This window comes from Chlamydotis macqueenii, chromosome 5 (assembly GCF_036417535.1).
Source record: "Chlamydotis macqueenii isolate bChlMac1 chromosome 5, bChlMac1.mat, whole genome shotgun sequence".
NCBI lineage: Eukaryota > Metazoa > Chordata > Aves > Otidiformes > Otididae > Chlamydotis > Chlamydotis macqueenii.
The window spans coordinates 53,055,929-53,081,692 of NC_141560.1; the positions used below are offsets into that span (position 1 = coordinate 53,055,929).

The 25,764-nt window shown below is 41.7% G+C and overlaps 1 protein-coding gene across 8 annotated transcripts in view; it reads right to left on the bottom strand.

The window, feature by feature from the left end:
* The window catches only part of TSPAN4 (tetraspanin 4), a 455,141-nt gene that overhangs the window by 186,944 nt on the left and 242,433 nt on the right, over positions 1-25,764 (bottom strand). For 7 of the 8 annotated variants that reach the window (XM_086748154.1, XM_086748153.1, XM_086748157.1 and 4 more), the window contains one exon: positions 24,812-24,891. In XM_086748154.1, the coding sequence (XP_086604280.1) occupies positions 24,812-24,874 (63 nt within the window). In that variant the 5' untranslated portion in view covers positions 24,875-24,891. Of the gene's footprint in view, positions 1-24,811; positions 25,160-25,764 lie in introns of those variants that run through there. The other variant, XM_086748152.1, reaches the window with a different exon arrangement.

Consider the following 25,764-nt stretch of genomic DNA (forward strand, 5'->3'; position numbering starts at 1 on the left):
AAAGGAGTAAGAAATTACAGTGTGGCACTGTAGAACAATGCCCCATCCAATCCAATCAGAGAACTGGACAAAAACTGAACAGAGTATCAGAAAAGTTAAAGAAGAATAGACTGATCGCTAAGTCAAGAAAAAAAGTCTAGGAGACAAGAAAAAAAATCAGTCCACACTACACAGAACAAATAAATAGTTTGCTAGAGTCCACAAGAAAGGCCACAAGATCTTATCTGGAGTGGATAATATGCACTCATAATAGTATTTATTTTTGTACAATAGAATAGGTTAGAAGGTGAAGGAAAAATGGAAAGTTGGAAGTAAAGCAAAAAAAGACTTCACCCAACCCAGACTGTAGAACTGAATACAATTAATTTTTATATAACATGCTCATTGCAAAAGGTTGTAAAACACTTTTCTGCAAGAGAGTCAATCACAACCTAAGGGAGCTATAAAGTTTTACAGAAGGATAAGTAGAGAGGAAATAGCTGAGAGAGGAGGAGAGAGAAAAAGTGTTGTGAAAAGAAAATCCAACAATGTCAAACATGTTAGGGTCAGTTTGGAAGAATAAAGGAATTAGTGTGTGAGCTAAAAAAGTAGCATGCATCGTCATGTGGAGATTGAAGGATTTTTTCCTCCACAACAATAACAAGCATTCAGCCAAATGGAAATAATCCAATGGCATCAAAGTATCAATAGAAACAATTCTATCAGAGGGGAACACTGCTTTCTAGCTCCTCTTCTCTTCTACACCAGCTGGCCAGTATCTTAAACAGTTATTTCAGTGAGCAGGCAGAGATTTATTTTTGGCTGTCAGAACAGATCATTACAATCACCCAGACCCTGAACTCGTGTGTCATGCCAGGCACAAGTAGCGTTGTACTCTTCAAGGTTCACATCCACAGACACCATGCTAGCTGTGCTATGAAAGAGCGAGCTTCTTCAGTTCATTCCAGCGCTTGCCCCAGAACCCTTACCGAAAACATACACTCATACCCCAGAAGACTGATGCTAACTCCTCTGTAACAATTTCTTAAACAAAACTTTAAGTCTCACACGCTAAGTGGTTACCTATTCAAATCTACACTGCCTTATTTGTTTAGCTCTTAGACCTACTGGCACTGAAATCCACAATCCCATCTTTTCACCCCGAATACCACCCTCTCCTAAGCCCTTTCTTTTCTAGCCACATCAATATAGTCTGTAATTCCTCTTCATATCAAGGGACTTGCTCTCCTCATCTGTATTCACTGCTGCCTTCACCTGAAGAGGGCTGCCACATGTCAGCTATTGATTTCTGTAGGCAGTTTCCTGTCATCAGCACTAAGTGATTGCTTATTAGATGGACAGGGGAAAACTCGAGCATGTGGGCAGCATTATTTATCATAGAAACAAATAGCTTTGCAATGAGAAGTGAGGCTGGAGAGGAGGAGGAATTCTGCCAGGACTGAAGGATGCTGGTACCCAGGCGAAGCCCAGGATTCTGAAGGGCAGGCAAAATCAATTCTTTGCAATGGCTGCATTCCCAGAGAAATCATCTTTAAGGTTGATCTTTAACCTGAGGGTGAACTTGGCCTTCATGATTAGCGGGGAGCAATAAAGATAAAGAAGCTGTTGGAGTAAGTATCTCTTACCCTTTTTGGATTAGGTCAGTGATACCGTAGAGTGCCGTAGAGCTCAGAAAACGACTCTTGCAGAGCAAACGCAGAGCAGTATTGATTCCCGAGCATTGCTGCAGACACTTAAGGTCTGTAATGAAGTTTAATGAAAGTAATGAAGCAGAGAACAGTGTCTTTCCTCTAGAGAGCTGAGCAGCCCCACACCTTCCAGGTCCATGCAAAACTGCAGTACAAGCAATTTTCTTTCTCCCATCCATGAATAGTTTCCAACTGGCAGAAAATACCAGGGTGTGTACAGGTGTTCACTGGTTAATTAAGTACTTGGAAGGCATCATACTCCTACATAAACACCTTGACGAGTCATTTGAGCATTTGTCAGCTTTATAGAAGATTTCTTGTCCTGGAAGTTAGGTCAACTTTGCAGGAACAGCAGCCTGTAGAAAATGGTGTCGCAGAAAACTCTTAGGGACTACAGTCGTAATCACATTCTTGTAGCCTACAATACTTTTGATCCTAACAGCATCCCGATCAGTAGTAATATTCAATAACATGGCTTTAACAATATGAAGTGAAGGAAGGGAGAAACAACACCACAAACAGTTAAATAAATTATGTTTGGAATATCAGGAGAAACATGCCTTTCCTCTGCTTTCTCACACACTACCCCATCACGGAGAATAAAGTGGTTCTGATTACTTGCTAAAAATAGAAGACATCAATAAAATTAACTTCCAACTTCTTTAACCACTTCGTACTGCAGAAAACATGCCGTTATAGGAAGAAGGTTTGAGCATGCAAGTCCATTTTAATCTCTTGGTCATCTGCACTCTCACAGACGAACACTGCGAACACAGGTGGCGTACTCCTGCAAGACACCATTTCAAACGGGCCTCATCATTTTCCTGGCCTTGTGCACAACAGCCTCCACAACTAACCCAGAGCAGAGCATCACTGCTTTCAAGACCACTACAGCTGTGCATACTGCTAGGGATTTGGCTCCTCATACTCTTTGTCCAGATCTGAGGATTTTTTGCCTACTATTACAATAACAGGGATTTTTTTCTTGCTGATTCCTCACCATAAAAAAGGAACAGATTTCTTTGAAGTCAAAACTATTACTTAACTCTGTAATCACTATAGGATAATAGGCATCTTTCAATAGTAAAAAGAGTTTGCTTATCTGAAAATAATTATGCCCCTAAAGATACAGGCAGACATGAAGATACCTGCTTTATCTTTTGGTTCCTCAACACCTTTAAAAACCTGGCTTTCCTTTGGGCATCCAGCAGAAAACTGGCCTCAATCTCCTTTTTTAATCTCTTTTTTGCAGCAGCAATCTGACATCCCAGTGCCCAGCAGTGATATTAATCATTGAAACACTCTAGTGTTCCCCCAGCTTCTCTTAGCCCGAGACTCTGTTATGTAAAAAGCGTGGAGCTCAGAGAGCAGTTGACAAAACACAGTTCTTACAGCTGCATGAATGTCAGACTGAAATGCTGCTACAACCTTTTCTCCTTGCTGTCTCCCCTTGTCCAAGAAAAGGAAAAAAAAAAAAAAAAAAAGAAGAGAGAATAATAAGCACAAGGCTGCTGGGGAAAAGTATATTTGCCTGGCAGTAGGAGTGTAATTTGTGCATGCAATTATACAACTGGGACGTTTTTATTGAAGCTGTAGAAGGGATGGGATCATGGATATGTCACCTAGCTTCCAAGCCATGTCTGCTTACCATTATGAGTTTCTTGAAGCTTTCTGTCCAAGGCTAAGCGTGTTCAGAGGCAGATTATTGACTAAGCATTTGTATTAAGCAAGTGGCTTAGGGTTTTAAGGTAACAAGAACAAGCAGTTTGAGGCAAGGAGTCTCTGGAAGAAGTGCAATCTTAAACACAGCAAATATTTTACTTTCAGAGTAAAGTGCCATTACTCTTGAACTCAAGATAAGGGTAAGAAGGGAAGCCTCTACTGCTGTCTTCTGTTTGTCAGACCAGATTCTGATGCCTTTTCATATAGATTAGTAAATCACACTAGAAACAAAATCACAAAAATCAATACGATCACCAACTGAACACAGCAGTATTTAGTGCAGATAAGGAAAATAATATCTATCCACAGAAATTAGGTCACTGAAAGCCTGACCTTGCTTGATTCAGAATATGTAACCTAGTACCTTTGAACTAAGGTCTCAATCCACAATAAAATCACCTTAGTTTAAATGGTTACTAGTTGTCAGTTCATCTGCTGTGACACCGCTTGTGTGCTTTCAGCAACAGCAACTTCAAGAAATATGAGTTTTTCATTACGAGTGAAGCTAAGCAGGGTTACCTCAAATATATCATGGATTTTAAGTGTATACGTAGACTATCATCAGCACTCAGATGACATGATCATTAGATCATGCATCATCAAAGGCCTAAATTTTAACAGAGACATACAAAAACCACTATGATATAAAGGCTGATGCATAGCATCAAACTAACATCATTGTTGTTAATTCAAGATGCCACCTAGGTACAAAACAAATTCCAGGTTTGGGGGGTTTTGTCTTTTAATAGGACCACTATACAGTGACATGAAAATGTGGGTGTTTCCACAGAAGAGAATTACGATTAGCAGTGCTAGTGGTGCACTCTGCAATTTAAAGGATGCTTCTGGTGAACTAAATTATATAGATTGCCACCAGGTCCAACTCCCTGCTCAAAGCAGGACCAGCTTAGACGCAAAACAAAAAATTAGACGCAAAAGGAAGACTGGCAGAAGGAAAGAAGAAAACGAACGGGAAATTAATGAAGAAGCAGCAGCAGGATGGGGCAGGAGGAAGAGTACAGAACAGCGCTGGGTCGTTCTGATTCTTATCATGATACTATACAGACTTCACAGACCACACTGCTGCTAAAAAGGTACAGAGCATAGGCAAGGGAATAGATGGATGATGGTGAAACAGCCAGATTAATGTTAGGATGGAAGAAAAAAAAAAAAGACAAATTCAAAGAGGTAGAGAATGGAGAGCTTTGAACTGGCCTTTATTTTAGCCTGTGGGTAAACTCTGAATGCAAGAGCATCTCTGGTAATAATTCCTACCTGTCTGTCTAGACCTATAGCCAACGTCAGATAAAGCTCTCTTCTAAATGGGTGATAAGGGAAAGGAATCTCAGAAAGTCAGCACCAAGGAACTCTACATCACACGTTTTCCACTGTCTTTTCCCACTTCTTTGCTCCTACTTACTCTGAAAGGCAATGCGTCTACATCCCTGGAATAAGTGTCCATCTGGCAACTCTTCCAAAAAGCAAAGGCAAAGTATTGCAATGTCCAATACCCTACCAGCTCCGTTACACTTTCTCTGTAGGAGAAGTAAAAGCAAGTATTGTATCAAAAGCAAGTACTTCATGAATAGAAGCTTCCTAACAATTTGCTGAAGCAGGGAAATGCGTAAGCTTACCTACAGTTGAAATGGAGTCCTGCTTGCATCTATTCCATGGAACGAACCAACACAGAAACACAAAAGGAATGTAAAATTCCATATGTCATCGAAAGATACACGGATACTGAAGTGGTCAAGCTGTATCACATACTGAAATTCATCAAGGATCAAGATCATTCTTTTACTAAAAGACTGTCACTTAAGAATTTTCGAAATGTTCTAAACTGGTTTCATATTTTGGTTAAAGCCTTAACTTCTAATGACGTATTTGTGCACCAGCTGCCAAACTGGACACTTTATAGTGTCTGTCTCATAAGGATGCCTCTGCTCTGATATTTGATGTTTCCTGACATTCTCCCCAGCTACTCCAAACTAGATTTAGTTCACTGGCCTGCGTAGCAGCAGAAATGGTGCTGCTATTAAGTGAGATTTAGTGACTGTTTCTGCCAATACCGTTTCCACATAAAGCTCTGGGAGCAAGGTTGCAAAAAGTTAGCACAACTTTTCTCCGAGTTCTGGTTAGCAAGACACAAAGCACCAGACACTGTGGTGGGTTACTCAGTACACTTCAGTTTAAACAGAGGGTTTGCCGTCTGTTCTGCCCTCTAATTACAAAATATAAACCAAATATAATTCACTACTGAATCATAAGAATTAAGCTACAGGAGATGTAAATTCATGGGGAAAGCTTTTTATTTAATGCAGAAAGCATGTAAAAGATTTTTTCTTACATGATCTTTCAGGCAGTAATCTAGGCAAAACGAAAGGAAAGTCCTTCTCCAGGATGCGGCCGAACATGTTTCTGGCAAACCTATGTGAGTCCCCAGGCCAAGGGAGGCTTCAGTTTAGGAAAAATACGTTGCAGTGAAACTTCTGCACCAATTTATCTATCTACGTAGAAGTAGAGGTATTACTATACTAAAATGGGTCACACAGCCATGACAGTCTAAGGACATAACTGGGACAAGAACGTAAGAAAAACTATCAGCCTTTACTAGGGTAATTGATAAATTTGGCCAAAAAAAAACCAAAACCAAAAAAAAAAGCCAAAAACCCCACAAACCCAAACAAACCACCCCACAGATTAGGTTTTGGCTATGCAATTTCTTCTTTAGGGCCTCATATGAAAAAAAAAAAAGGCTTGCTCATTTTTTTCCAATTATAAGACTGCAGTATTTCAGTTTGACGAGTGGCAGTGGCAGAGTCTCATTGTAATGAGAACACAGATTTAAAGGAATAGCTGAAGACAACACTAGGGTTTCTTAGAAGCCAGAATCACTTTTGTGGAAGAGTAGCAATAAATGAAGAGTCTGAGACTTCCCTTTTATTCAGCCTGTTGCAGCTACAGGCAACTCTACCACCTAGGGTTGTACTGCAAAATTTTGGAGACCCTTTGCAACTCTCCTGTGCACTCTAACACATGGTTTCGTTACCGACTGGATGTGATGAGGACTGGCAGCTGCCACAGGAAAGCAGCCCTTGCATTCTCCCATGCAACCAGGCAGCAGACGGCACCACAGGAGCATCATGACAACACAGGCTGCTGCCACAGCACTGGCAGTACTTGCACGACTGGGAATTTCACAGACGTGCAGCATTTTCCTTGATCAGAAGCTCGTCGCCTTACCAGATGAATGTGCCTAATTGCTATTTCCTGAATAGACGCGGATCAGTGATATTTAATGAAGGTGGAGATGTGGGAAAGGAGGAGGCAAACATAAGTAACTGTCTTTGGATTTTGCAGAGTCAAACACAACCATTGCTTGAACACATTTTAATACCCAGCATCTTTCACTATAACTAAGCACATTTAGTGAAACCATATCTGACTACAGAAGGGGAAGTCTGTCAATAAAACCTGTGCGGACAAAGGCCTGCAGGGACTAGCTCCTTACACGTAAGGAACTACAATATATCAATCGCAACCCCCATTACAAAACCAGGAGCGTTGACCAAGCTAAAAAGCATGCATTATTCAGACCCACTGTGGACAATCTTCCCTGACCTGACTCTCATGTGCATCCTGGACTCAGACTCCAGACACGCGGGGTTTATGTTAAATCAGGTCTGACTAGTTTGAGGGTGGTGAATGCAGCAATTGACACCAACTGAAGGACGCTTCTGCCAGATAACGCAGTCACTAGTTCCTGTGTATACCAGCAAAACAGGTGATCATTAAGGGGCTGATGAAACTCCTCCTAGCACAGGCAAGTGCTCACTTTTAAGGGCCAAGTTGGTAAGATATTTGAGTGGGTTTATGGGTCCTGTTTGCCAAAAATTCCCTACTTTGCAATGTTAAAGACAAGACAATTTCTAAAATTGAGCCAATAATCAAAAGATAACTGAACACATGGACATAACAGAAGTACATCTTGGATTCTTTCAGGGTATCAGGGGTCTTGAATTAAAAAAAAAAAAAAAAAGTGGGAGAACCAGGTGGATGGGGACAAAAAAGGAACAAGCCCAGAAATAGAAGCGATAAGGGCCTGTACAGCAATATGAGAAGCTCAAGTGCTAAAATAAATGAGTCGGAATACCTGCCAGTAAAAGAGAGCCTTGATAAAAGAAGTACTTCCTAAGCATGGCAGAGTGCCAAAATTCAATGGGATACCATTGAGGAAGGACAGGTTAGGTCATAACCACTGGGAAGGTTAGCATCTTTTCCCTAAAGAAGATAAGGAGAAGCTGAAGTCAATAGGGAAAATACTGGGTAAAATACAGAGAATCAAGGCAATTCAGAGCAGTGAGCAGGCATCCAAGCAGACTGCAGTGGCAGCACTTGTTCTGCCCAAAGATCTGCTGAGAGGAAATCACTGTGCAGGCAAGAGCTACGATAAGTACTGTTGATGAAAGGTTTGGAAATTATAAATAAGAATGGTGCTTTGTAAGACATACAAATTAAAGTTACACTTTCCAATTGTGAATGATACATGCAAATTCCCACACAGGTCCTCAGGGCTCCTGCCCCCCCTCACTGCCTCAACACATACGTCTGTACACGCATGAGATCTTCCTACCACCCACAATTTCTTCAGGCAATGAGTGACAGCAAAAGCGTCTGGCTCCAGCAGCTCTAGCTAGTGACATCATTTCTCCATAATCAACAGCTGCATCATATGTGCAACTAAAAGAGCATGGTTTGGTATGGCACTTCTACACAGACATGACATTGCTAAAAGAAACAGGAAGAACGCTCCACAGGAACTGGTATGTTTAAATCTTTGAAGACAAACAAGGCAGACTTCTTAACAGGCACATGCTGCTCTGAAACACTCAGTTTGAAGTGGGAGCAGCAATGGCAGAGGTTTCCAAATTAATACTACATTTTTACATTGTTTCTGTAAAGTTGCTCTCCCATTTTACGAATTTGGTCAAATAACTCATGAGTAAACATTTTTAATAGCTTATTCAGCTCTGCCTTATACTAGAACTAAACTCTCACAGTTGCACGATCCTTCTGTCAGGCTTACAGGTAGTAGTTCAGAAGGAACTGTTAAAAACTTAGGATCACGGGTAATTAAAAAAGACTGCCATGTATAAACAATATCTACATCACTGCAAAAACTCTCTGGAGTGTCAAGGGCAGCTATAAAGTTCAAGCCACTAATACAACTTCCTGCTTAATTAATACCATTTTCAAAAAAAGGAGGCAGCAAGTTTAGGGCTTCCTGGAAGAGTGCACCTACCAATTAGAGAGACAAACAACCAGGGCAGAGTGGAAGACTTAAGAGACAGCTCATTAATAACATTTCCTTGGTGAAAAAATCCTCTTGGGTTTACATAGGTCCTCTGGTTCAATGGCCCCAGGTGCTTCTTCTGAAGATTCAGGAAAGTACAGCCTATACAAATGAAGTAAGAAAAAAGAAAACCAGAAAATCCCTGTCAACACTATCTACACAATTGCAACATTCATCTGAAAAAAATGAACCTACCAGTGTGTACCTACATGGGTAATTTCCGAGATGGAATGAATTGCCAACAGAGGCAGAAGACCAAAAACTGATGCTAGAAAGGGAAAATCACAAAGCAGGAACTTGTGGAGGGGTATACGGATGCCTGCAAGCCCAGCAACATCCACAAAAGCAGGGCAAAAGTTGTACTTCTCTACTGTAGGTAATTTTGTAAAACTGCAGATCTATTCTTCTCAGATTACAAAAGTTACCCAAATTATTCAAGACTCAGGAAGCCCAAACCCTCTGTAGCTGTTTATTTTCTAGTTTTCTAGTTGTTCTTTTCTAGTTTTCCAAAAAAAAAAAAAAAAACAACCACCAAACTAACCAAACTCAATATGAGGTGCAGCAGTAGGTGCAGAGGTAGGGGCTGAAAACTAAATGCAATCTGCTAAAAGGTTACTAGAGTGTTACAAGAAAACTCAGTCTTGCTTTGCCATTTTCACGGTTTAGCTCACTTGGAAAAAGGGACTTGATCAGACAACTAGCAGCAGAGCATCTAAGACTACTGAAATTACTTCAGCCTTCTGCCTCTCACATAAATCCTGGATAATATGATACCACACATGACATGGTTAACACTTCTGCTCAGTCTTGACATTTGCTAAGAGAATCACATGAATCTGGAGTGTGAGAGGTGAAGACCGGCTTTCTCAGATCCATGTCTCAGACGTCTTGCTCAAGGGCAAAGCTCTGCCCGTCTTCTGCAGGCAGAAGTAGGGGGCACAGATTGGAAGAAGTTGTAACTGACTGAAGAGTCTGAAGAGAGAGACTTGGAATAAAACTTCAAAGGATCTAAAAGATGTTCAGCTGTAACAGAAATTCAACAGGACATGGATATCGAAGTCATATTACTCCTTTTGAACAAACCAGGCTCAAAACTGTCACTGTCATAAAATCTCTCCAGTACAGATGACTCAGTCATTCTCGATCACACAAACTATATAGTAATTAATGACCAAGTAGTGGAAACTTCTTGAAAAAGTTAAGAAACACAACAGGCTCTTCAAACATCCTCTTTTCTCCTTCCACCTACCACATGTATATACTGTCATAGACCCAAAGCACTACTCTTTTGGAATCCCTTCACTTCCAGCTGTAACATTTGACAATGTTTTTCCTCTTCTGGCACACCTATTAACCACCCAATAGCCTGGAATGGCTGCTATTGGATAATTTAATTTGTAAGGAGATGTTGTTTTCCAAAAGACTAAAACTTCTCCGCTGCTGAATGCTTTTGCATTTTATATATCAGAAATTTTAAAAAATAATGTCTTCAATTTTAAGTAGAAAAGTAAATTAAGAAAATTCTACAAGTAAAGCCAGTCTAAAATATTACTGTAATTCATTTTTATTCAACCTTCCTTCAACTTTTTTAAAGGCAATGTCTGTATTAGACAACACAATTTTACAATTTCACACCTAATTGCATGCAATTAAGCTGACACAAGCTAAACGCCTCTCCAGCAAGGGAGATGAGCATCAGGTCCTGCAGCCCAAGCCAACGTGGTGATGCTGGCTGTGCAAAGGCCTAGACTGAGCTCACCGTATTGATTTTAAAGCAACTATATAGAAACAAGGCTTTTCTTTGATGATGTTGCTCAAGCGGTTTTCTGAGAATGAAACTATTTATTTCCATGTCTCAGGTACTGGTTTTTAATTGGATAGTACAGTGAAATTGTTTATTTCAAATCTTTTGAGATTTCCTCAGTAACGCTAGGGATAATCTTCTATTTTATCAAAAAGCGTTTAAAATATAGTTCCACAGTAAGTAAACAGTCTGGTTTGTGAGTTCCTTCCCTAACAGGTAACCTGCCAAAAGAGTCTACTGAGGCTTTCTGTTCCACAATCTATGGATCCTGTTGAAGTAATTATTTTGTATTTTATCTCTCTAATATAAACAGTATCTCTCGCAACTCCCACCTCTTGTACTATTTATTTCGAGGAAATTGATATGATTTTCTCCTAATATCCTGAAATATTCATATAATTTGTTGTATATTCCCTCCCCCCCCCGAACAAAATATGCCTGTCCAATATATACATCTACTGTTCTGGTGTAATTGTTGCAATTTCCAAACCTGACAGATCTTTAAGTCCCACAGCTGTCACTTGTTATTTCAAATTCTAAGTGAAATAGGATCTTGTTAGCCAAAATTGAACACCCACTCACAAAAACTCAGTTATCTCATTCTCTCGTACACATACATACATACATGCATGCAGTGATGAAACCGTTCAGATGAAACAAATGATTCTACATTCCGCACAAAACAAGAACATGTCTAGGGTGAACATCCAGCTATTGTTTCCTATAGCTCTTCATTTTTTTTAAGCATCTGCTTTTCCAGCTCAGGACAAAGTCAGTAGCAGCACTGAATTATCACAAGAAAGCTTTTGTAAACCTTTTGGAAGGTTGTGGAGATCCCAGAACACGCATCTAAGACTTTGATAACCTTGCAAAAGCTTCTCACTGTGCCTTTTATAAAGCCCAGCTTTACCTTATGAATCCTGCTTCCTTGTATACTGGAAAATCGCCTCATTCCACAACACCTGCACATACCAGTACACACCACCACATTCCCACTAAAATCTCTCAGCGCAAATGCCAACGGTAACACTAGTGCCAAGATGAGGAAGGTTGTACCTCATCCTGTATTCACACTACCACAGGGAGGCTCTGCTTGCTTTCCTTCTCGCCATTGCCCACGCGGAGGTACCAGTATCAACTGTCACAAGGATGTGGCACCAGCCTGAAAGCCACAACACATGTACCACCTACCACAGCAATGGTGTGGGTTTCCACCTGGTCCCACCACTTCCTTAGAGGCTGGGGCTGAACTGAGGGTACACAGCGGTCCTAGAGATACTCTAGCAATGCTGGCATCCCTGCTGTCCCATCACAACCCCTGCAGTAGAAACTCTAAGGCACCCGCACCTGTGGCTCAGGAGCTACAGGCTGGACAACTCAGTGCAGCACGCAGTGACAGGCTTTTAAGCACCATCTGTGCCCTCTGGCACTCTCTGCCCTGTCTTCTGCAGCAGAAGCCACATAAACTTTGCAGCAGAGTCCACAGGCAGCTAAGGCTTAAAGGTTTGCATCAAATTAACACGCTACAGCTACTGGGAAACCAACTATGCCCCTGCAGCTTCCCCACTTTACAGGTATTGTTTAGAAAGAACGGACAAAGTGTTTGGCAATAGGGGTGAAAATCTAATTTGGGAACAGAAAAAAGCAGGGTGTAGCTGCAAAGACAAAACCAAAATCAAACTAAAACTACTGTGTGCAGCACTGGACCTGTGAGCAACCTACCATGCAGTCAGAAAAAGGGTTAAATCGGACTGATGTTTGGGGAAAATGGATCTGTTTGGTAATTCAGTGGAAGATTTGACACCTCTACTGAGCAACTGAAACTGTACATAATAGCTAATCATATCCGTGATGAGAAAAAGATGGCTGTTTTACTGAGTATAATGGGGACTGAAGTCTAAAACTTGCTGTGCAACCTTAACAGCTCCTATTATATCAGCAGACAGCAAAGCATGTGCCAAGACTGTGTGAATCCAACAGAGTCCCCAGCCCACAGACACCGTGTGGCTACAGAGCATTTTTACTTTTACAGACATGATAAAAGGTGGGGAAAAACCTCCAAACATCAACATGTGGCTGGAATTAAAAAAAAAAAATTAACAGAGCCTTGCCAGTTACGACAAAATGAGATGATGCACGAAGAGGATTATGTCGCAAGCAGTAAGCAAAGGGAAGCAATCCAAAATCAGGTATTGATGGGATCAAATGTGACTCTAGAGCATCAAGGTCTGGCTCAGATCTCACCAGCAGGATGGAGCGTTTGTGCAGCTGCTCGGCCACGTGATGGAGGGTGAGTGCATATGCTGCAGCAAATGGTACAAAGCACAACATTCCTTATTGCTTTCAACTTTCATTTTTTTTCTTCTCCTTAGTAACTTTTCATCCTACAAATATGCCAGGGAGTTGTAACATCATCACTGAAATATGTCCACCCTCACAAGCATGTTTCCTGAACAAAAGCACGTCAGGGAGAAAACGATGTGAGGGTGTACTTTGTGTGTCACAAATAATTTCATAACCCAAATGAACTCTGGGTCAAAGGCAAATCCTGCAGGGACTCTGAAAAATGGAAGTGTTTACAGAAGCTGTAAAAATCTCATGAAATGAAAAGGAAAATCATGTTCTTTTAGAAAGAAATAAGAGTGACAAGAAAAAGTACAAACAATTTGAAAAGAACATGTCAGAGAATTTTGTATTTCTTAGTTGGCCAATTCTGTTTGGAGTCCATGGAAAATAGGTACAAGTATCCAGCACAGGGGACAACAAAGAAAGTTTTTATACATATATATATATAGACATAGATACGTGTACTCCTCCAGCTAGTAGGGGTGAAATTTAAAATGAAGAGCCTTCTTTCACACCAGAATTATCAAGTTACTAAAGCAGATTAGGTAGCAAAAAGGAGCACTACTAACACATGCATGGGGAAATCCACACTGCTCTTACAGAGGAGGTGACATGTAACTGTAAGCAGCTTGTGCCAGAAAATACTAAGCCGGGAGTTGAAAGGGTTGGATATTATTTGGGAAAGAGAAATCTCAGCTGCAGTGAAAAAGCATGAAGTATTTCCAAACTGCAGCCTCAAAATAATAACCCACTGCAACTTTTGGGTAGAGCAAGTGGAATCTTAGAAAAAGGTCCCAGTAGATAAAAAAGCAAAGTAAAAAAAAAAAAAAAAAAAAAAAAAAAAAAATCTGTGCTTGAAGAATGACCAATTACTTAATTTTGAAAAGCCTATGGAGTATTTGCTGAGAAATTAAGGCAGAGAGATATTTAGTACTTAGAAAATACCAGAATTTCTTCTAAGGTTTTACTAGGACAATGAAACATCCCTTTAGTGTCAGCAGTGGAAAAAAATGGGACCATCCAGTCTGTGTTTTTCAGGATTACAGTTTAACCAGTACCAAAAGTAGAGACATACTCTCTCCTTAGGAACAGGACATTTTTCTCAGTGATTGTTAGTCAATTTTCCTCCAAGAGTTATCTACCTAAAACCTATTTACAAATGGAAATTGGAGCATGAGAACGGACACATGTTGTAACTAACACACAGGAGCACATTCAACAAGACAGACTGATAAGAGTATGGTAAAGATGTTTCAGGTCCTGAGTGAATTTACCCAAGGAATACAAAGGGAAGTGGTTATAAATTACACAAAGAATTTCAATGATGCTCATTTCAAATCAATAGATCCTAACTCACTACACTGTTTCTTTGCCTCTGACTTGAATCTGAACCTCCCTGTGGCACCGGAGCAGTAATTTTACCTGCCATATGATCTCCCTGAAAGGCCTGTTGTTTTGCTGCTGTGTTATCATGCCTTCGCAGCATGCAGTGATGCTGATATGGAAAAGGGAGACAAGAGTTCAGCGTGGAGCGTTAAAGACGCTTCCCACTTTGGCTACCAGAAACAATGTGATGATATATACCTCTGGTTTCAGCTTTCCATACTAAGGAGCATCAGGAAGGCAACTGGCTGACTACAAAGAGGTGTAGTATACCTGGGTGCTCCATGCTGTGACATCGAGCTCTAACACACCAACCAAGATGGAAACAGAGATTCCCTTATCACATCTGCCACTAGGAGAGGACAGCAAGGGCATCAAAGTAGCACAAGATACAATGAGCATGTTCTCCATGGTACAAACCAAATCCCACCACTGACAAAAGACAAGGAACAACAAAAACCTGAAAATGTGCTCTTACCAGTTAAAACACACACAGCTACAATGAATGGACTCATGCACACCCAAATTGTTCCTTGTATTCTTTGCACTGAAAAACCAGGCAAAAAGCTCTAAAGGTTGCCTCCTTTTTTTGCACCAGACTGTTATTGCTACACATTTTGGGGCTTGCAAACATCAGAAAAGTACTAGTACACTACAAAAGCCTCGTGGCTGGGGGTTGTGGAGTGACCCACGAGCAAACAACAAAAAAATGTCTGCTCCTTCATGCCCAAAGATCCTTCACTGTATCCTTTGGTAGCAGCAGTATGTTTACAGGATGCACTAGACCATTTCTGGGTTATTTTAGTTTGCAAAGTCATTCTAAACCAACCAAATATTCTGCATGAATATAACAAGTGTAGAGCAGATGGTGGACGTGTTTGTTAAAAACTTTGGCCTTCAAGGATGGGAGCTCGTAACAGATTGCACGTGGCAGTGGAGCTCAATTCAGATTCAGAGTTCCAGTTGTTTTGTTGAAGAAAATGGTATCAAATGTGTCACCTCAGCTCCTTCCCATGCTGCCACAAACGGATTAGTGAAAAGACTTATTCAAACATAAGTAAATAATTTGTGCTACAACCCTGGATAAATGTCACATAAAAAACAAGTACAAATTTTCAACTGGTCAACATGAAGGCAGTCCGTCTACAAATGTTTACAAACGTGGATTAGTGAAAAGATTTATTCAGGCATAAGTAAACAATTTGTGCTACAATCCTGAGTAAATGTCATATAGTAAGATGACCTAGAGAAAAATCCAGATGCTCAGCAGAAGCAAACATACTCATGTATGGCCTTTCCCAAGCAGACTTGTACTCTTGCTGCTACTACAGGTGACTCCCAGGTTGTCACAGGAACTGTGACAAGACCAGAAATTGCAGGTACCACTGCTGGGAGACCACAGCACGGGAGGGGAAAAACCCCTGAGAAGGTCTGAAGCCCAAGAGATTGCCTCCAGAATGCCTGGAGGAAGCCATCAGATGAGCCTTCCCAAGCATAGCAACACAAAGAGGTACCTGGTGTTGGTGCTTCTAGAGAAGTGAATGAACGGACTTAGCAAGAATCTGGCTCCTTCTCTGTGCTCTCTCTTCTAAATATTGTATAGACAGCAAGGGCAAAACAACTGGCAATTAAAGAAGGAAGGAGGAGGTATAAAACAAGCTGGAGCCACTATCTAATCTTGCCACAGTAGCCGCTGGCTGCTATCTTTTCACAGAGATTAAGCTGTTGCTTTTCCTTTCTGCTCCTGGGGGAAGCACCTTGCTCACAGCTCAGATGGTAGTGCCTCCTCGTGCTGTTGCATAGTTTAAGCCTACAGCCACTGAGAATCAACAAAATCTCACTTCCTGCAGCCAACATTCGCCTTCCCTTTCCCCTGCTCTCTTCTGCCTCTTTGAGTCCAGTGCCGTCTGACAGCAGCACAGAGGGACCATCACTGCTTTTAAGCCTTGTGGGCTACAAAAAAATTTTCAGCATGTTACACAAGCAAAGCCCCTACTCAGGGAACAACTAATACCAGCAAAAGCACTGTTTGCCATTACAGCCTACACCAATCCGCTGAACAAAACAAGCTTTCTTGGCAAGAGCACAATTTTGCTGGTGTAACTCCAGTTTACATTAAGGCTTTGTAATCCCACCGTAGGCCTGCCACATAGTCATCTGTTAAGCCAATGAGATTTTTGCTCCTAAGTGCTAAGCTTGTTTTAAATAAGAGACTTAAGTTGTTTAATTCCAGGTATTGCACCTCGTGCTGGCTGTTTGATCAGTAAAGTTGGTCACTGTGACAAAGCCACATAGGGAAAAAGAAAGTAAACATCACATAATAAAATAAAGTGCAAATTGGCATCTGCATGAAGGGGTGGTGGTTGGTTGGGTTTCTCTTCCTCACAGCAGTTTTCCTTGTTCTCCAGGTCTCAAACTATAATCCTGTTAGGCACAGGGGGAAGATGGCTGTATATCTGAATGGAGTGGGAGCAGACACTTTGTAGTTTTACCAACAAAGCATCTACTAATGACTACAAGCAGAAGCCAAGAAAGCTCACTCCCATCCCACTCTAAGTTATATCCAGAGGCTTCTACATTATCAAAGTCACCACTGACAGAGCGAGGAATGATATATAGGATTAAAAAAAAAAAAAAAAAAAAGTTCCTCCCTGAACACCTCATGTAAAGAAATGCATCAGCATTGGGTGCTGGAGGAGGAAGAGCATTAAATAAGAGCCAGTACAGATTACTCAGCACGCACAGTGAACACGTGTAATAAACAAAATCAGCACTATCATGCCACGGTCATCAGATGCAGTGTTTACAGACATCACAGTGGATGATTTCTTAAAAAGGAGTTTGCAAAACATAGCTGGAGGGGAAAGGGAAGCTTCAGCAACCAGGATTTTCCTGTAAAGGATGGACTGGGGTGAAAAAACAAAGAAGCTTGTGAGAAGAGCTGATAATCAAGTATGGGATAGCATGCAGAGCAGAAACAAGGGTAGACAAAGTAATAATATAATAAGCCAGTATGGATCAAGGTGATACAGATTTAGAGCTTTAGCGTACAGCTCAGAGGGACTCCAAGAGTAAGATGACATAGAGTAATAGCTGCTGCTGCACTATTTTTAAAATATCTGAGAACAAGCAAAGGTCTCGTGGCCAAGGAAAGAATAAAAAGGTCCATAAAAGCAATCTGGAAAAGTAAGCAGAAAAAAACCCCAAACAAACAGAAACAAAAAACCAAACATCCAAAAGTCTGGAAGGTCTATGTATAAAAAACTTACAAGATTGAGTCATTCTGGTCCTTTGTCCTTTTACATCAACCTTCTGTCTCATTCAAACTACTATTTCAAATGTAAGGCATCTTTAGAACAAGCCCCAGCTGAATCGTGTTAAATTATAAGGCTCTGCATGCATTCACACTTGAAGCAGGTTGGGAGAGGTTTTTGGAGGGTGTTAGTTTTTCTATTGAAGACAGATTTAAGATGTGTTACAGTATGACAGTCTAATTACAGACTGCAATTTCAATTTCATTTACTTCTGCTGCATCTTGTGATGATTTAACATTTCCTGGAGAAACAATTACAGGACAGTACTAAGAAATACAATTTACTGTCTCCAATCTGCATGAGTATGCAGAAGTCATTCCATTCAACTCCACGTTTCATTTTTGTCCTAGCAGTGCTCACTTTACACTCTAAATATCAGAGAGAAGTGTCTTTATATATTTCATATAGATACTGTATATTATTCATATAGTAACTTGTACGGATTTGCTACCTTAGCCAAAACTTATGTTCTAAATAAATAAATCACGCAGCAGTATTAATAGCTATAAAACAATAGTGTCTGGAGACAGAGTCCGGGATTTTATTCTTCTGGATACTCTGTGGGTACAGGGTTGCAAATGATCTTCTGGCCAAAAGGTTCACATTCTAAAATAACGGCCCATAGGTGGTGAAAAGGACCTCATACACAGGGCAGTGTGAACTGTGAGGTGACAGCGTATGTTGTGGTAGTTACTGTGACTTTGGTCTTCGCCCCAATGATGAGAAATCACGTGTAACAAAGCAGCACCGGCTAGCTCTCAAAAATCTTTAAGCCAAGATACAGAGGAGGAGGAATCATGATGGAAATTATCTCACCCGCCTTTTGTCTTCCTTTGTATAATTCAAAGTTCTGGCTGCAACAGATTGAGTATCTATCATTGTCCAGAAGAGGGAATAATGTTTGCAGCTCATTGTTTGTACACTCATTGCTTTAAAATTGCCAGTTTGTCCACAACCGCAACATGCCATATCCTGTGGGTTTATCCACTGATGGGTTTCCTCAGTTTTTTGTACTACCTGTAAGTCTGAATTAGGTACAGTGGATGTTCTTGACAGGAAAAATTATAAGGCGAGGTGCTTAGTCCTTGCCAATACTCGTGGCCAAAAGCATATCAATATGTCAGCAAACCCACCTAAAGCAACAAAGCTACTCTTTGTCATGAGTAACAGAAGCAGAAACGGGCCCACAGCGAGCAATTTGAAGATGGTATCTATTCTACAGTTAACTTGAAGGCAATTTTTTTCTCCTCTCTTAAAAGCCTTCTGAGCCTGATTTCCTAAGGAAAAGACAACTATGGAATTGAGCTGTGTTGGCTGAGTATCCCACGAACAACTCCTGAGTCCATTTGTCACTGTCAGCTTGGTTTGACAGATATGCACCCTTTCAAATTCATTAACTTCCTAAAGGTTTTCAGAAGGTATGCATTTAGGTAGCAAATGCAGCCCTTAGCAACGCCTTCACTGGGAGATAAGACTCCAGCATGATCCCCAACCCTGTTAGACATCAGAATCCACACGGGAAAGAGATGGTATGAATGGCAGCGCTATGGGAAAAGCTCTGAGTGGTGCCCATATAAATCAGACATCAGGTAATACAATCATCTCTCTCTCACACTTGATATCAGCCCTCAACAGTTCCGCTTCTCACAGAAACGCCATTTTTTGAAGTCTGTAATTCCCATATCAAATGACTCTCCTTTCTTTGAAAGCAATGCTCCTTAAAAACACATCCTCAGAGAGGCCTCACCAAGTTAGAGGCAGAGATAAGATGTCAATCAGACCGAGCAGTTTCTGGAGGAGGTAAGTTACAAACGCAAATCAGAGACTGGGAGGCAGTTAGAGGCAATGACATTCTGCGGTAAACGTCCCATATTCTAATTACACAGGAGCAAAGTCTGTATTGCTGGTTAATCAATTTTTTTTCTTTGTCCTAGATTATCCACCTGTTATACATATGAAAATACACCGGCTGTCTTATTTCTAATCGAGCTGTCTTCTCAGGGCACCACACAGCTGGCAGACAAGTGACTGCCTTCCCTGCAGAACAGCACGCAGCAGCTCCAACTGATACGCTCAGCTCTATGGCAGGAGTGGCAACCCTTGCCCATCAGAGGAGAACACGCACAAATAATTGTGATGAGATGGTGGGTCTGCTTTTAAAATGGCTTACTGCTCTATTAGCAATTTTTTTCCACCAACTTAAGACTGCAGCCAAGTATAACTACAAAATGATTGCTGTCCTCAGCCACTAACAATCTGTAGAGTTTCTGGCTGTTTCAGCCATCAATCTCATTCAGCTGACTGATGGAGGATAGAGGATGCAGATGAAGGACAAGGAACCCAATTCAACAAAATCAGCTGCTTCTCTCACAAAATTCCCCGGCTTTGGGAATAAGCTCAGCTAACAGCTCTCCTCTCAAGCTAATAAGGTCAGATGGTTTCCCAACGAGGTACAAAGAAACAGAGAGACATCCCTCTGCCTCCACCCTCTGGCCATATTTGGCCAGGATCTCTCAAATACCATCCAATGCCCCATGGTGCACTTTCAGATCAAGCTCTTCCTTTTTCCAGCTGCCCTGCATTCTCAGTATTCCAGATATTGCAAACATCTGCATAGTTCTTACAAGACATACCTGTGCCACTGAAGTTGAAGTGGAAGGAAGGAAAATTATGCCAGTAATGAAAGATTTCTCGTTTTTGTTACTTCCTGTCCTTCTTTCCAATTACATTCAAGTAATGAAGATTGACTGCTGGCAGTATCACTAGTGCCCCAGGCCAGCAGTACTCATTAGTGCAGAGCTTCCCAAACTGTGGGCCATGAATCACCAACAGCAGCAAAGCCAGAGCAAGAGACCCACAGCTGGTCCCTGGAATCAGACTAAACAGGTTCTTGGTTTTTCCCACATAGATGCTAGTGCATTCACTAGTGCTACCTGCCCCTTCCTTGGCTCTGTATTTCCATACATTTCAGATTTGCACTTTATGTCTCAGAAGCCAAGACACATCATTCTCAGGGCTGTATCAGTTGGGAATTTTATATGGACCAAATGGCAAAACAAAGCAGCAGGCCAAGTGCCTTGCCCCATCTCTTTAGGCAGAAAGCTGGAAAGCAGAGCTCCAGCAGCTCATCCCAGCCACAGAGTGCCCAGCAGATGGCAACTCCCAAGCTTCCAAGTGACAACAGAATATTCCCCTGGGTCTTTGGGAGCCTACCCACTGGAATTAGAGTCTTTGTAAACTATTTTGAAGACTTTGACTTCTTTATAGTACATACAACTTCAGTATGTTTTAACAATGGAAAGGAGACATGAGGAATGGTAAGTTTGATAAATTACAAACTTCTTTGTCTCCTTTTTTTTTTTTTGCTGTCTCCTCTCTATAACTAGTCTTCTAACAACAGCATTTTGCAAATCCTGTGCTTTACCGCATTTCTCTATCAGTTAAACATTACCTGAACAGTCAGATATAGGTATTCAGTTCTTTGATGGCCAAACCACTACGGAATGCTGGCATAAACCAAGGGGTATTAAGGAGATTATATTTTTTTTTCTATAGCATTCTCTCAGCCTTTAGGCTATCTCCTACCTTTTTTAACAAAAAAAAGAAAAAAAAAAAAGAAAAGACAAGGCAAGCAGAGCCTTGCATTAGAAACACAAGAAATAAAATAGTTCATTTTACTGACTGTCATAAAAAAAACCCTAGATGTTTCAAGGCCAGAATGTGGAAAACAAATATTCTTCCCTGGGTATTTCACAGTGAAATACAAATATTTCATTATGATATAAAAATATTCTGCTTTGCAATCACCTGAGGTGATCTTTAGTCTCAAGGGTTCAGCAATTCAACAAAAGAAAATCGAAGTCCATAAAAATGAATGAAGTCAGACAAGTACTGTGTATCAGGTAACAAAAGTTATTTTGGGAGCTTACAAATCAGTGCAGTGATACAATGATGGCTCCTCTGCATCTGGCAATATTCCAGGAAATGGCCTCTGAATGGCAATTCCCATTAGAGCAGCAGTGCTGCCGTGTAATAATGTTTTGTCCATGTTTCAGCTCCTTAATACCCCAGAGTAGTTGCAAACGCACCAAGAGCAATTTGTGCAGGACTCTTCATGGAGAAAAGAGCTATTCTAGGACTATCAGGTTTTTTTTTCTCTTCATTAATAGCTGCTGGTCTGCTATACCAATGGATTGATTCAGCACCAACACGGACAAGGCACGTCAGCCTCTGATACTTGTGAAGGAGCTTTGCGTTCCCTTCAGCCATCAGAAAGGGGAAGAGAAATTTACTCTGTTTTCACAGTTATATGACAGCTTTTAAAAATTTTACAGCATAAGCGCACCACCTAATCCAATAAAGCTTGCCAGGAACATTTAAAATCAAGGTCTCTGAGATTTTGTTTCCTATAAATTCACCAGACTTATAAGAAAAGGGTCTTTTCCTAAGAAATGCAGCACCAACACCACTGGAGTTGCACAGGGCTGAGGACTATTTTCACTGGGGGAAAGACAACTGAAAGTACTGGGAAATAGGCTGTAGGGATGCACAAGATGACTAGAATTAATGAATAGGAACAGGAAGAAGAAAATGGAAATATGATTTCTGAAGGAAGTCAAAGCATTTGCTCAAAACAGAATAAAAAGCAGGAACAACCTATAATAGGCATTTAATTCATTTAATGCAATGACTGCTCTCTATACATGGAAATAACTGCAGTTTTTATTTGGAGATCAAAGCATGAAAAAAACAATTCCTCTTCCTATTTATTGCCGTCTGTAACTAACAAACTACCCAGAGACAGGTGGAGGGGAAAGGTGGAGACAGCAAAACTTCTGCGAGCATGTATGCAAAGAGAAATCCTGTCTTCTTCCAGAGATGCTTCTCCTTTAATTTCACAAAGTAAAACATAACAGATAACTGACAACAACATGAAAAACAAAACAGCAGCATCATCAACCTGTAATCATTCCAAGATTTTTGATCACTAGTAATGGAAATTTTTTTCTGCTTTTATTAAAGATAGGTCAGCTTAAGTCAGTACTTTTAAAAATCGTCTGGTTTTAGTTAGTTTCTCCACTGTGAGAAGGTGAAGAGCTGCATCTATTATAAGTACATGCTGTGCAAACCTCATTTGGACATGATCATCATCAATCACTCCTGCTGTGCAGGTAGCATGTGAAAGGGAAGCAAAACAGAAATCGTGCTGCAGTATTTGACACCACCCACTCCCCTGCTTATATGCTTTAGCGCACGAAGGGCCCAGTTGTTATATGTTTAATTCTCTCTTTTTGGGACCCCTGTCTTTGCTCTCCCCCCAAGCATTTGAGAATAGCTTTATAATTTCAGGGGAAAGACAAAAAACTTTGCTTCTCTCTGAAAGGATTAAGGTTTTTGTACTGAAAAGCATGCCAAAGATATATTACTATGTGCCATCTTCCCTTTGTAAATATACCCACATCACTTGCAGCAAAACCTCTTCTTATCAGACGCACATGCTTCAGCAGAAGATGCATATTGTAAAAGGAATCAGAATGCAGTAAGTATTCTTCGTGGCAGTGCCGTGCATAGTCCTGAAAAAAGCTATTAACACCAGCATCCTATCACATTTCTCTAGCACAGACTTCAACTAGCTGACAGTGCTATAATCTTGACCAGGGACAGTCAGTAGAGCCACAAGGCTTAGAGGAGCAAGAAAGATAGTATATGTCTTTTTCAGAAAGGTCTGGAGTAAGCTGCAATAAATATTAGACAATATTTAGGAATGCAGAAGCAACCACAGTCAGAGTTGAAAGACAAACTGCAGTTTTACCAACACTCTATCTACCAGCTTATCTAGGGTGTAAAGAGAGCACCCTCCTTGTGTTTCCTAGCTCTGGTTAGTACCACACCAATTTGGTGGACTTGCACCAGTTTATCCCATCCCGACTCTTTGGTATGACTCAAGTCAACAGAAGTTGCCTGCACTTTGTGTTTTCAGACGCACCAGCACTGCAGCATGTCTGATTTTAAATAGCTGTACAGCAGCGCACACTAGAGAACAGCTCTTTCCATCTCACTCACAGCCCTCTGCAAACCTCTGACAATTCATGAGAGCACAGGCAATCAGTAACACGGACATGGTAACATCCAACTGCAAACACACGCCCTCTCCTTAAGTCCCAGCAGAGAATTGGTGTCACTTCACAGTACCCCTTATTTCCCTCAGCATGTTAATAAACCACTCTGGAAGAACAAGGCATTTAAAGGTACCTCCTGAGGACCTCACAACAGACCCTCCCACATATGAATCTGGACCAGACTTTGAACTAGAAATCACCTCCTCCCCTCCCCTAGCATTCACACAACTCCCTTTTTTACAGGACAAACAGTATTTGTAAACTGACCCTCTCCCCGCCACTGGGCTTCTTTAGTCTACAGCCTATGCTCCACTTCACGGCAGTGAAGTGCCCAACCTCCCTGCTGTTGACAGCCACTTCATTTACTAGAAAGATGATGTGGAGATGAACACTGATATGTCCCATCAGGGTGTCCTGCTGACACACATGTGCCTACTAGTGATTTGATAAGCTCTTGCCACAGAGTAGCAGCCCCAGAAGTGATGAGGGCTCTGGTCTCCCTCCACCCTTCAGAGCCACGTCTTCAGGAGGGAATGGCAACGCTAGGACCCATCGCTGACTGGGACAGAGAATGATCACCTAGACATTCCTGATGCCAGCTTTAATGCTGTGATGTACCGAGTGTGCCATCTGTGATACAGCAATGGATGTAAGCATGTGCTCAACCTTCGAATCACGAACAGCCTCAGTGATTTCTCTAAGACTATGCACGACGTTTGAGACTTAGATTTCTCTAAGACTATGCACACCTGAGAATGAAAGATCAGGGCCACAAAAAGTGTATACAGCTCTCACTGAAACAAAGTGATGAAGATATTCAAGCCACTGGCCTCTATAAACACAAGCTTTTGCCATGTATCGTGGTTTTGAAACACAGTTGAAGGCCAGGAAATGAGAGGGTGAAGGAAACCCTCAGCATATTGTCCATACGAATTAACAAGGCCACAGAAAGGGCAGCCGAGGCACCCTTTCATTCAACTTCCAAGTTAAAACTTTTAAGTTTAAAAGCAGCAACAAGTTCACCTTCCATCTTACTCATCAGACACAAACGAACCGTCTCGCAGTTTCAAATGCGTACTTACCCAGAAGAGAAGGTTGAAGACAAACATTAGGTACTTGATACACTGCAGGCAGTTGTGAGCCATGCTGCACCTCTTCAGTTCTAGAAGAAAAATAAACGAGAGATCCAGGTAAAAGACAACGTACTTGTTTCCCTTGGGGGACGTGTACTTAGCCTTGGTGGCCTTAGGGCCTGGGTTGGTTTGGAATCCAAAAAAAGAGTTGCTGGCAGCCCCAAACTGGCCACCATACATGCTGCTGTAGCGACGAAAGGTGCCATTTGGGAAACTGTAATCCTTGCTGTCCAGGGAAGGGCTCCGGTGATAGGTCGACTCATCGGTGCTGGACCTGCGCATGGTGGCTTCAGCTCGTCCCAGTGCAACTGCTGCTCTTATGATCCCCCGGCGTCAACGGTGCGGGTGAAAGGTTTGTATTTCTCCTTCCTCCTCCTTGCTGTGAATCCCCTACTGCTCTGCACCAGCTGTTCTTTTGTCTGCCATCCTGCCAAGGAGCCAGGCGTGCTGTACAGCGGCAAAGTTGGCGAACTGAAGTCTGTTAGCCACGAGTTAGGGAGCAGCGTGCTTCCACACGAGAAAGATTTCTGCACAAGTAAACACTCCCTGCGCTGTCACAATCGTCCCTCCCGGCCCACCCCACTACCAGAGAAGAAAACAACAGAGAGAGATATACTGTACCCAAAGCAATTAATTTTAAAAAAAGGAAGCGCGCTCTCGCTTGGATGGCAAATGCCGTACAAAACCCCAGCTCCACATGCCGCACGCAGACAAGAGACTGGCGGGCGAGGGCAGGGATTATCCAAACGGCGAGCGGCTCCCGCGGCCCCCTCCCCGCCGCCGCATTGCTCTGCCCGAGCCGCCGCGCGCACCGGACGGACCCCCGCGGCCCCGGCCCCTTCCCGCGCGGGGAGCCCGCCCCGAGCCCGCCGCGCCGCCCCATTCGCCGCGCCCATCGCGCG